This window comes from Asterias rubens, chromosome 20 (genome assembly GCF_902459465.1).
Source record: "Asterias rubens chromosome 20, eAstRub1.3, whole genome shotgun sequence".
Lineage (NCBI taxonomy): Eukaryota > Metazoa > Echinodermata > Asteroidea > Forcipulatida > Asteriidae > Asterias > Asterias rubens.
Window position 1 is genome coordinate 119,420 of NC_047081.1, and position 12,407 is coordinate 131,826.

General features: G+C 37.8%; 3 protein-coding genes across 4 annotated transcripts in view; 1 reads left to right on the forward strand and 2 right to left on the reverse strand.

Annotated features, from left to right (window-relative positions):
• The first annotated feature begins 111 nt into the window (after nucleotides 1-111).
• On the forward strand, nucleotides 112-2,312 carry LOC117303595 (28S ribosomal protein S24-A, mitochondrial-like). The gene is made up of 3 exons (XM_033787801.1): nucleotides 112-217; nucleotides 837-1,014; nucleotides 1,538-2,312. Exons 1-3 carry the CDS (start codon nucleotides 146-148, stop codon nucleotides 1,819-1,821), a joined length of 534 nt encoding a protein of 177 aa, XP_033643692.1. The 5' UTR covers nucleotides 112-145; the 3' UTR covers nucleotides 1,822-2,312.
• A 238-nt stretch (nucleotides 2,313-2,550) lies between these two features.
• LOC117303594 (SPARC-like) lies at nucleotides 2,551-7,749 on the reverse strand. The gene is made up of 6 exons (XM_033787800.1): nucleotides 7,518-7,749; nucleotides 4,951-5,095; nucleotides 4,102-4,335; nucleotides 3,681-3,900; nucleotides 3,327-3,475; nucleotides 2,551-3,142 (listed from the first exon to the last, which is right to left on the reverse strand). The coding sequence occupies exons 1-6, from the start codon at nucleotides 7,590-7,592 to the stop codon at nucleotides 3,126-3,128; spliced, it is 840 nt and encodes a 279-aa protein (XP_033643691.1). The 5' UTR covers nucleotides 7,593-7,749; the 3' UTR covers nucleotides 2,551-3,125.
• A 143-nt stretch (nucleotides 7,750-7,892) lies between these two features.
• The window catches only part of LOC117303592 (tachykinin-like peptides receptor 99D), a 34,896-nt gene continuing 30,381 nt past the window's right edge, over nucleotides 7,893-12,407 (reverse strand). For both annotated transcript variants that reach the window (XM_033787798.1, XM_033787799.1), the window contains exons 5-7: nucleotides 11,816-11,935; nucleotides 11,467-11,591; nucleotides 7,893-10,530 (exon numbers count right to left, since the gene is read on the reverse strand). In XM_033787798.1, the coding sequence (XP_033643689.1) occupies nucleotides 10,488-10,530; nucleotides 11,467-11,591; nucleotides 11,816-11,935 (288 nt within the window). In that variant the 3' untranslated portion in view covers nucleotides 7,893-10,487. The remainder of the gene's footprint in view (nucleotides 10,531-11,466; nucleotides 11,592-11,815; nucleotides 11,936-12,407) is intronic.

Below are 12,407 nucleotides of genomic sequence, written 5' to 3' on the forward strand. Positions count from 1 at the left end.
GCACGCGCAGACTGTTGAATGAGGTGCATTGTGGGATATATATGGATCAAATTTGGATACCAGCAAGACCACAATGCACCTAATTCCTAGCTTTACGCGCGCGCCCCGGTATTTGCGAAAAAGAACAGCGCCTCACACGTCGTATATGCAAGAGCCGTTTATTGGGTATTCCAAGATGGCGGCGCCCATGTCCAGAATTTTATCACGACTGATTGTGGTTCGTATTTGCATTATTTCCTCTAAATCAAACGCTGGTAGAGGACATTGAAGTATCCAATTTGTTTAAGTTGTCCGTCTTTGCCGCTAGTAAATGCATATGATTTCAAATTACATGTCAAAATGACCATATTTCTTACTTTTCTCTTTTTTTTCCCACTGATCACTCATCAGTTTAAGTATCACTGTTCAAATTTGTTCATCATTGAGCACACACTCAGCGGCGAGTAGCGAGCTTATTAGTTTCTAAATTCCATTTGCCCAACTCGAACATGCCCACCCACTGTACTGCCAGCCAATGTTGAATGTGTCACATTAAGTTAACTCCCATCATACATAACATTTATTATTACAAAATGTAATTAGTTAAGCAAAAGTCACCGATTCAAGGGCCGATTGTTCATTTGGATGATGAATTGGGTCATCTATAATTATGAGTGATCTTGTGAATATGGGCCTACATTCGTTTTTCATTTTACGTTCTTTATTCTATATCTTGGCACATTCACTACCAAATCCTATCATCATAATCATGGATGAAGAGTAGACCATGCATAAATACACATGAATATTCAATACATCATGATATTCAGTGTTCTAATTGAAAATTTTTCACCCAGAGTCAACACATCAAAAGCATCAATCTACCAGTCAGATGTTTGCAAACGACTGCAATATGCCATAAGTCTGTTGCTGCACGAGTGAAAGTAAGCAAGGGAGAGAAGCCAATCACATATGAGCAGGCAAACCCACCGTTTCAGATCGGCGTTAGAAAGGGATGGAATTCACAACACACATGTAAGTCATGCATTTGCGTTTGGGTACTGAACTGGAAGTCTGTTAAGTTATTCCGTTTCTCCTGTAGATTATTATTTGATATTTAAACAGTGATCCCAGTACTTGCTGCCACTTACATACTATGTTGTATCTTAAGCCTTGGCAAGATCCCTAGCTGTATGGCAGTGTAGGGATGGAACCTCTCAAACAAAGAATTGAACAAATAGCATGACCAGCAACATCAGGCTACATACTTTGGTTGTAATTCAGAGGTCAGAGGTTCAAACCTTCTTCGTATTAATGGTTCTTTCTAATGAGGTTTGCAGAGGCACCATGTAAATAAAACTCTCTTTAATAGTTGAGTTGTTGAGGTGTAGATTTAAACTACTCTGTGGCTATATTTCAGTGATGCTCTGATCATCTTCAGGAGACTTATCTTAGTTTCAAATCCTACATTTGTCTTTGTTGATTCAAAATTGATATAAATTTCCAAAAGCAGTTTCCCACTGGTGTTAATTCCTTTAACTTTTGCTTTAATTTCCAGCGAATCTTATGGATGAGAATGGTGCTGCAGATCGATCCCTGGAAGATCTTTTCCTTAGGAAATTTATTTATGGAACTTTCCACGGTTGCTTATCAACAGATCTTATCATCAAGCGACGCGCCAATCAGATCATCATCGTAGCAATTATGCTCCGGAATATCGCTCCCCAGAAATTCTACTTCCTGATTGGTTATTCTGAGGAGCTGCTCTCCAATTGGTTCAAATGTCCTGTCAAAATGGAAATTCAAATAACCGATGACAGGCCTATATACAAATGGATCTGAAAAAGTCGTCCTCATTCTAAACAATGTTTAAGCCATTAATAAAAAATAGGGAATAACATTGCTGTTCTAGGAGTGGGTAACACAGACAAATTGGCGCAAGTAGCTTCTTATTCACATTTTTAGTTTTAATACTCCAAGTCCTACTTACTCCTGAGTGATGAAAAGCAATCAGGATTCGATCCCCCTTCATGTTTAGGCATGAAGTGATGTGAAGTAATGATTTTTTTTATGTGGATAATTTGGAAATAATTTGCAGCCGTGTAGTATTTGTACGGCAAACCTTATCACTGTTAAAGGAGAGCGCTGTGGACAATATCATAATATCTCTGAATCATTGAATGCTTTTACTGGCAATTTACTGGCATTAAATTCTGTACAATTACATGTACACGTGTACATGTATTGCCAAGTTGTTTCAAACTACATGTAGTTACTAGAGAGTTTTGCCAATGTGTATTTCAAAAATGAATAAATAACACTATTGATCTTTACTTAACTCCTAACTGTTTTGTTTGATTGTTTGAGGTGATGTTGTGTGTTGTCGTTTTTTTTTCATCGGGCAGATATGTATTTCTTCTTTACCCTGGGGAAACCTCTCAGTGAAATACTGTTTGATAGTGTCTAAACCAGTATGTACATTAGGTCATTCTTTTCAATAAACTTATTCCCGAAGTGACTCAGGAAATGCATGAATAGATAAACAAATAAATATAAAGACACAACAAACAATGTCAATGCTGAATTTTAATTAAAACTTAACTAAAACATCAAACCATTCGACACTACAGGATGCAGGTTTAGGAGTTGCACTAAACAGCTGTTCTATGATGCAAGTTTAAATTTAAAGCCCCGGCAATAACTTCATTGCTAGAAACGCATACACAGCTATTCTGGTAAAAGTCGGAACCAACTTTTATTTTGCAAAACTGTGTAGCAGCCAAAAAGTTGAAATAACAATTTAAGGCGTCGTATTAACACAAATAATTTGGGGCACAATGTTTGAGGTAAAATCTGAACATCGGTTAAAAAAAGACTTTAAATAAAAACGGACAGTTCCAGCCTGCTATTTTATAATACAAATAATAGTTTCAAAATTCACGCAAGGGGAGCATCTTATCTACTTTGCCACCAATGTTTTAGTAATATGAAGATTAGTTGGCTGAAAACAGTGTTTTTGTTTTTTTGTTTCAATGCATGCACAAGTTAAAAGGTCAAGCTAAAAACGTAATAGTAATTATACTTCAGTTAGCACCATAATGACGAGTTGTTCCAAAAAATAGCACTCTCAGATAAGTTTGCTGCACTTAGTACTGTATTTCATCTGGAAAAAAGAAGAAAGGGAAACATAATAATACAGCGAAAACAGAGCGTTATTTATGATAACAAAATATTAAGTATTTGATTTGGCGGTAAATTTGCAGTGATTTGCGGTTTGATAAGAGTGCCGGAAACAATCAGAACCGTAAATTTAAAGTGTCCCACACCCATTATTTCATATTCCTTACCTTCGGTGAGTCCCATACATTTTCCCCATTCGATGATGGAGATCAGATCATCGTCGTTGGTATCGCACCCGGCTATGAACGCATCGGTGCAAGGTTCCATGGGAAGAAGTTGGGCGCGCATGGGTAGTAGCTCCTCATCGCTCAAGTGGCTAAAACGGATTAAACAAAACTCAACATCACTGTTTATGTCGACATATAACGCCAAAACCACCAACTTTGTATGCTCCGAGGAGACAAGAAAACTTAAGGTCTGGTTATTTCGATAATTTATGACGTGCGCTAATGCGAACCAACATCTTTGTACAAAATAATAAAATAATTTTTGAGAATCCAGGCGTGATTTTTTGTACTTACTAGTCTGTCGGTGAAACATCCATGTTGAAGAACTTCCAATGAAGTGGGCGCCGCCATGGTTTATCTTCATCCATAGACTCCTCCTCGAGCCGTTTCTCATCATCGTCAAGACCGCCATTTTCTTCCTTTCGCTCAGCCAGGTCGCGCATGACCTCCAAGAACCAAGTGCGCATGCGTTCAGGGAAGTTGATGAGGTCGATGGGGTTGCATTGTTCCATTACTGGAGTATGAAAACAAAACATTATGTAACAATAAACAGTTGTTTCAACTGCTATTAAGCTTCTCTCCAAGACTTGTTCTCATTGGGGGAAACAACATGTCTCAACAACCTTGGGGGCAACTGATTAATGTGCTCAGGAAAGAAAACTCTTAAGCTTTTCGCAACTTTATTACGGTCCTTTAAAATGAAAACAAATCTTACTTTTGCAGGGGCCAAAATAGTCCAAGTGTTCGCCGTCCATATCTCTGGGGTTGACGCACTTTTGTCGGAACAGCTCGCACTGACTCGGGTAGGTGACGTTGTTCGTGCTGCAGACTCGTACGAACGGATCCCTGTCGTCTTCAACGCACATTTCAGCACAATCGCAGTAAGGAGCCCCGTCATTATCGATAAAGCAGGACTTGCCAGGGGCGCATTCGAGAGAGCTACACTTATCTGTAATTAGACCACACACAAGGAATATGGAATTTAAAAAACTGGTTTTATAGCAGTCAGGATAAAGGGATGGCTTCAGGAATAAGCATGTATGCTTAGCCTACCAATCCAGTTTTCCTCAATCACAAACAACAAAAGATGGCAACGAGCCGAACAAGGATAAAAATGATTGACGAATCAAGCTTAGGGATTAAAAATCGTAATGAATATTTAATTCAGGCATGTAAAAACAGCTGTTATTTTGTTCAATGACTGTTCTGGACTATATCTGCAGAAAAGAACAAAACAAAGAACTTTACTTGTTCCTCAAACCTCGCCATGGCTTAGCCTAGAACTGAGAAACCACGCAAACAACTTTTACTTATTTATAGCATGTACACTGTACATGTATCTCCATTGGCAATGAAGTAAATCATCTGTTCACAGAAGTTATTACACAAAGTTTCAATCTATTTCAAGAACTATGATGATGTAAGAAAGAGTTTGAAGTGTTTTAATATTGGTGTCAAGTCCACTTCAGACGAAATAAATTGACGTGTTTATGTGTTAAAGACTCTGATTGGGTCGAAACGTCAGGCCATAAAAGCAAGAACCACTAATTCCATAATTTCTTGCCATCGACATCATTGATAGTTTCTGCTACATCTTCCGGCCTGTATCCATTGATGCTGTAGATCTGCTCCTCTTTGCTGTATGTCAATGACTCCAAAGCCTTCTTAGCATTAACCAACTCATGGCGGGCAGCTTTGAGCTCTTGATTCTAAGAATAATAGATTAAAATCGAAAATCATGTTAAGAACATTTATAGCAGGGTAAAAGATTTCTGAAAGATCTCTCTGAATCCCTCACAAATATACTATAAGCCGACGTTCGGTAAAACCTTTTAATGCCATAACGAAAACCTCAGTGATAGACATCAAGGCATTATTTGAAATATTATCCTTTTAAGCTGAGTTGTAATTGAGAAACATTCAAATTTTGTTTTTGATACGTATAATAATGAGTAGAGCAAGGACATACTCAACTACAGAGTTCAACAACTCTGTTTTGCAGGGATTTGGTTTGGGTGAACTTTTTCCTCAACTTTTTATTAAACATTATTTTACGTTTCGTAATCACTCTTAAAACTAATGCCAATAAAGACGCATTGTTTGGGTGGAAGTATCACAATTTTTGAGAAAACATTTTACTTTGAAGAAATAGAGCTATGAAAACAGATATTATTGTTATGCCACAAAGTTTGAATGAGAAACATTATGTCAGATACAACATTTTCGGGCCGTTGTTTTTATCTTCGTAGACATAATTCGTTCCGAATTTTCGGCAAAACCTCTAAAACGCAACCACCTTATGAAATGATCTGTTTACAGGTTATGTAAGACTGTCTGTGTTTAGATACGAGTTACATTATAACATTGTAGCATTATAACATATTATTTAACCTCTCCCGATTATTATAAGCATTTTGAAACAATATCTTAAACCGCAAACCTTGCAAGCATCAAAAGGTTCAGTCTTATGATTTATTGTCTGGATTAAGCTAGCTCGAGGGCCGACGTGGGCTTAAGAAATATGAATAACTACTTCCACACCCACACAAAGACACCAGATGCTGTCACTGAACAATATTGCATGAGTTGTTTTGCCGTCAACACGTTTGGCACGAGATCCGGGTTTTTGCACTTCAGTCTTTAGACAGAATTGGGGAAAGTTTTGAAGTACATGTATCTATATAGGATTTGAGAAATTGCATGATATGTAGTTTTAAAGTAGGTGCTTGAAACTGATAGACGGTGACTAGTAGCTTTCTTGTTTTAACCAAATTAATTGTATTATCCATCCCCTTAATTTCCACCAAATTCTTAGCCTATAGTACTTGGGGATCTTAGCTCATTATTCACAGACAGACTTCGGCACCCAGCCGTGACCACAGATTGAGTGGGGTGACCTCCGAGTTCGACCCCGCACACTGCCTGCTGGGATTAAAGTTTGCATTTCATCAGGCCCAGCCGCAAAAGTCATATCACCATGGCAACAGACATAATGAACTTTGGAAACTTTTCGAGAAGAAACATCAAGGGAAGAGCTTACAAAACTTACAAAATGCTGGGAATTTATGTGGGGGCTTAGGAGTCAACATAAGTCACTATGTTAACTATCAGTCCCGAATTCAACATTTGTTTCCTAATTATGAATATGAATGAACAAAAGACCCACAAACGACATTTGACCCGACCGTGACCTCACAGTTTGGATGCCGCAGCAGGTATTGCTCACCCCAGAAAAATGTGGTGCGCCGGTGGTGGCCATGCAAATTTGCAACTCAGCCGTCTCAGCGTGCCTACCATTCGCAAAAATAAATGGCTAGGTGTTTCATACAAAACTGAGGAAGGAATGTACACCCATACACCACACTAGCCATTCAGAAATGTTTTCTAGGCCTTTAGCCAAGTTTACAGCCCATTTCTTTATTAGTTCTACTCTACCTCCATGGTTATGTAAAGAACAAGCATACCAAAACAGAGTAGATACGCACTGTGTTACCACAAACTGATTATTTCACCTGTAAAGGCTCAAGGGTAGGAATTATATGCAAGAGTGAACACAGCACATTAACCAATTAACTTTGCAGACTCAGTAATTGGTAAACAAACCAATTATCATTTGTTCCTTTAATACCCCCACTTAGTGTGCTTAGTGTGTATTAGCATGGAATAATTATGTTCTTCCTCCATGGTATAAGCGCGTAGTGCGCAAACAAGTTTTTAAGAGGTTGGATGTTATCCTTACTGGTCTTAAGAAAAATATTTATACCTCCATGGTCTGAGTAAAACCACTGTGGACAAAAGCCAAACACTTGCAGTTTCGTTTGATTCTATCGTGGCTTCTAAAATACAGATTCCTTAAGAAACTCTCATCATAATACTCTCAGTTAAATCCTTGATTCGAATATTGAGTTACTGTGGATTATTTCCTTTGATGAATATAGTCTTCGAAAACAATTTTGGGACCACGCAAACCTTTGGGGCTTTCGTCTCAAATTAAAGTAATTAACAACCAACTTCTTAAAAGGGCAATAATGTATTATTGGACTTATTGAACGGTCCTTTCGCTGTTTCTATACTTTAATACATTAGAACGCCGGTGACTGTTGCCGGTCACTTCATAAATAAATAACATACCTTCGTTTTATGTCTGCTGGCAAGTGCAACAGCGACCAGAGAGAGAATAAGAATAAACTTCGTCATCACAGCCATGTTGTCCCTCACTCTAATAAGTATAGTTTATACCTCTAGTGGCTTGTTCCGAAGCTCTAAGAAAGAAGACAAGACTCCCAGTGAAACAATCTCCGTCTTCACTGCCAGCAACACCCCACAGCCTACCAAGTTGAAGTTGCCTACCCGAGTGGTTTCTACTAGTCTGGACTGGTCTGAGCCGGCTTGCGACCCGAAGGGGGGTGTCCTCACAAACTGCTCACTCAAGCAGTTTTGGTGCCTGCCTAATGACGCAGTTTCTTTGTGTATGTGCAGTGGACGGGGTAAAAGAATTAACATGGGCGTATGGGGGACTTCAAGATGAGGGATAGATTTCCTGAAATTGTACACAGATAACAACACAAGTAGGCATAACAATTTCTGACTATTCCTTTATTCCATTGCTTCTTTTTGGTGTGACCAAATTTCCTTCATGTTTTGCCCAAAATTCGCACTATGGAAAAAATGACGTCATAAATAGGCCTAAAAATTGCGTGAAATTTGCCAAAAGTGAAAAAATTTACTCAAACCAAAACAAGAATGACAAAACCTAACAAAGAATGTTGTTCATGTGGCATTTTATGCTTAAGCAGGATTAAAACCTGAATGAAGGAATATCATTTTAAACAAATGTGGATATTTAACCTGTGACATTGCGGGAAGAAAGCTCCTCACTGTGGAAGGGGACACACATTTTTGTTGTTCAGGCGGGGGGGGGGGGGGGGCTATTGAATGGAAACATTTGGTACATTCTGTCAGTCTGTTTGGGGGAGGGTGCTGCCCTCGCCCTCCGGCTACGCAACTGGGGCACACCTATCAATTAAATATGGGCCTACTTGACTTTGTGCTGAACATTACTTGGCCTAATAACTTCACGATAACTTGGCAGGAAGTATATAGCATGCCCATTATTACTTGTTATTACCAAGTGCCATGGTCAAAAATTAAACATGAAACAACAACTTTCAATTTTTATCTTTCTTCAATGTCAATTTAATATTTGATAAAGTTTAATTCTACAAAAGGTTCAAGCAGAAGTTTTAAACTTTGTACTGTGAACGTTAATGACATTCTAGGCGTTTAGGCCTGTTTCTTATGAAGGGAGTATTTTTGATTTAGAAGTACAGTTATCGCAAAAAAAACTTGCCCTTTTCCAGCTATATGGTTGCTGGTCCCTGATTAAAATAATCAGCTGGTTCAAACGAAAACTCATTTGTATTTTTTAATTAGTTATTAAACTTTGACGGATGGAAATTATTTTAACCACTTCCTGTGACACATGAACATAGCTAATTAAAAGTTAATTATTAATCATGAGATTCAGCTTTGAATTATTTTGAACACAAATTATTTACAGCAACAACCTTGCAGCCAAGACTAGTTTATGATAGACTGTGTAAACAACTTCATAATGTTTCTGAATGTAACTATTTACAAAAATATTAATATAGTATGTCATTACTTCACTGTATAATAATGATATATAACTGTATACATGAAAACACATTGCCAATATACCGTAATATACAATTCTTATAGAAATATTAACAAAAGCAGTACAGGTTGTATAATATCTATTTTAAGCAGTATAAAGCCGTTTATATATATCAAATATAACACAAGATTTTCATATAATTCACATCAGGTAAAAAAAAAAAAAATCAGCGTTAATACACATTCTTCATCCTTCCTATCCTCTGTTTTGGTTCAGTTCAGCCTTCACTCTGTAAACAACAACAACAACAACAACAACAACAACATTGTTCTCTGATTTGACAATCCTTTCTCTTGGCCCCAGTGATTACACACATTAACTACAATGTGTAATGCCTTTCGGGCAGCCAGTAACTACAATTTAACGAAAGTCAAGACGGAACAAAATTGTATTCAAGATCCGCTCCGTGAAAAAAACAGAATAATTCATATGTGCATGTATAACGTAAATCTGGGTACTACTAAACATACCCACAATTTCAACTAAATCTCATTCTCACATCATACGGACCACTCGTTGACTTGATTTACAAAACAAAAAAACAAGTGAAACCGACTGTTTCATGTTGGACCAGGGATAACGTGAGCTTGTGATTAACAAAATCGAAGTGATCCTTGACAACATTCCTCACTTTTCGAACTCATCTTAGAGTAAAGTACTGATTCATGTTACAGTTTCAGTTCAGACATTCACTCAACCAAGAACATACTTTGCATTTTACGCCAACATACTTCAAAGGTTACACCGATACACTGTTGAACGCTAGGTGGCGGTATAATGTACATATTACATTCATGCACCCATTATATTATTTTAACATTAAAAAAACCTTTAAATTTAAAACTCCAAGTACACTTATGGATGAGTATATTTTGGCTTATGTACATTTAAGATCATTGTTAAATTAATATTCAAATTGTAAATTAGGTTGTAGCTTTACAACGTTGATAAACACATTGGTTGTGACGTCATAGTGGAATGCTTATAATTATTAATACAACCACTTCGAAGAACAATCTGAGATTTGAGTCGAATATCTTTGAACCATAAGCAGAAAATGTTGCTTTATGAATAATTTGCATGCTTAAGTACCTCATGCATAAACATAAAAACATAGAGCAAAAGGGGCGTAACTCGTTAAGGGTTCACAATATGTTTTTAAGAATTCGCAGGATGGCAATCTGTAAGAACAATGTATCCGTAAACGGATTGTCAATCCGTAAAAAAAAAACCGGTTTATTAATCCGTACGTAATTCTATGACGGATTTGTTCTTGGCACTAGGGATTGTGTATAGTTGTATTTAGGCCCTAGTATTTTCTACTCGAAATTTACTTATTTAAAAACTGAAGAAAAACAAACTCGGAAATTGAGGAAGAAGGTTTCAATGACGTCATTATAACCTCATGGTGAGTAGTCATCAACCAGGAGTTGACCTGTTCCGTTCCTGTTAGTGACGTCATACAAAAAAATACAGTAATTTTAAAACAAAGCTTGCAATTTATTCCAATTATTGTTTCCGTTGATAAATCTGAAAAAGAGACTAGGACCACTCGCGTTATCTTGATATCAAACCAAAATCCTTATTACCGCTAAATCACAATTGAAGGAAGGCAGGACACTATTGGTAGTTGTTGTATAATTGTTAGCATACAAACTTACTTGTCAACAAGCAATAAATTTTGTCCAAAATTTGTCATGTTGGGATACACCGAGTGGGAATACTGGTCTCTGACAATAATTGCCAAAGTTGCCCAGTGCCTGTAAGTTCAGAGCTAAACAGAGGTCAAAATAAGGCCTAGGATTTGAGTGTTCGTTGTTGTTCTGTTTAAACCAAGTCTAAAGCCAATATTCATTTCCCTCTAAAATGTTTTGTAAAAGCTTATAGAAATGTACGTCAAGACAGTGACGTAAATGAAAGCTGAAGAAAAAGGAAAGATCAACTTTGTTGTTAAACAAAAAAAATCTATTTTTGTTTAAAATGCAGGCAAGTATAATTTTTATAAACCGAAAACAAATCCAAGCGGATTGGAATTTTGTTGCTGTCTGTAAACACGTTGTTGATCAAGGGTTGGGTCTTAGCGAAGTAGTTTTTTTTTTGTCTTCTAGATTATTGCCTGTCGGCGATTGCCCCCCCCCCCTTCATTATAAACGCTTACTTCTGTTATTCAACGAGCTTTATACTTTAGTTTAGCCCCCTCAATCATGTCTTATAATAGTGACCCTTCACTTTTTCCCGCTAAGTTTTTCAACCACAATATATTTTCCAGTACTAAAGGTGTTCGTTTGGTTTGTTTGAATGTAGCACAGTACAATGTGCAGTCTAGTCTGGCACCCTGGCTTAACCGGCGTAAAAGGTGTGAGCGGACTGATATCTACTTACGGTGTGTATGTTCTTTCATTCCAAGTAGTGCCGCTTCCTATTCGTTCTAGAGCTTGCTGGTCACGTGGTGCGAAGCCATTCGGTCTTGTCATTCCGCCAATCTTACTGGACCTCTGTTGCGTAAACTTCAAGAAATAAAAACAAACATTTACATTAGGAACGATACCAGCCTGTGTAAAAATGGTTTTATGTGGCAAGGTTCTGAAAGCCGGTATCTGGCGTTATTCTCGAGCCTCGAAGTGTAAGTCAAGTCGATCTCATTGCCGTCTACGTTAGGGCGCTTTACTCGTGACGTCATGCACACAGAGTGTTTTATAAGGATTGTTTGAATCATGTGTGTAACACTTACCAGTGATGAGGATCGAGTGGTGAGGCTTGATGTTGTGCTCAGTCGACTCCTGAGACGTCTACGTTGACTTAACTTTTCAGTGCATGGACCACACCGCTGAAATAACCGCCTCAAATCAGCCTGGAATACAGGAGAAAAAGTAACACTATATAGAGTAAAACAAATAATGTATTCAAAGAGTGTATGACATTTACGGGTAAAGCACTCAAGTTTACGTGCTTCAAACACGCATTGGTTTAAGGTAAAACCAAAATAAAGAAGCCGTTGTTTAGCATTTACTTTGGATCAAAAAATGTCGAGAGAATGCTAACGAGGTGTTCAATGATTTTGGTAGATTTGGGAGTGAAAACAAACCAGAAGAGAAAGCCTATGCAATCAAGCCCATGCACCAATCCACACCCTCCTTCACACCTCTTCCTATGCAATCGAGCCCATACACAAACCCACATCCCTCCTTCACACCTCTTCTCTACAAAACTTTTTTTTTTCGCAACCCAATTTGCCGCTGCCTCCACAAAAAAATTGACTGTTTGTCACACCCACGTTTACTTGTGTAAAACCAAGCTCCCTTGAGATCGCGTTGCGGGCTCCT

What these genes read in the sequence shown, in the direction of transcription:
- LOC117303595 (XM_033787801.1), top strand. Translation starts at nt 146, where the DNA reads ATGCAAGAGCCGTTTATTGGGTATTCCAAGATGGCGGCGCCCATGTCC. An exon ending in TTTTATCACGACTGATTGTG is followed by an intron (nt 218 to 836) that starts GTTCGTATTTGC and finishes TTTTTCACCCAG; the next exon opens with AGTCAACACATCAAAAGCAT. An exon ending in ATGGAATTCACAACACACAT is followed by an intron (nt 1,015 to 1,537) that starts GTAAGTCATGCA and finishes TTTAATTTCCAG; the next exon opens with CGAATCTTATGGATGAGAAT.
- LOC117303594 (XM_033787800.1), bottom strand. Translation starts at nt 7,592, where the DNA reads ATGGCTGTGATGACGAAGTTTATTCTTATTCTCTCTCTGGTCGCTGTT. An exon ending in AACTATCAATGATGTCGATG is followed by an intron (nt 4,336 to 4,950) that starts GCAAGAAATTAT and finishes GTCTAATTACAG; the next exon opens with ATAAGTGTAGCTCTCTCGAA. An exon ending in CTATTTTGGCCCCTGCAAAA is followed by an intron (nt 3,901 to 4,101) that starts GTAAGATTTGTT and finishes TTCATACTCCAG; the next exon opens with TAATGGAACAATGCAACCCC.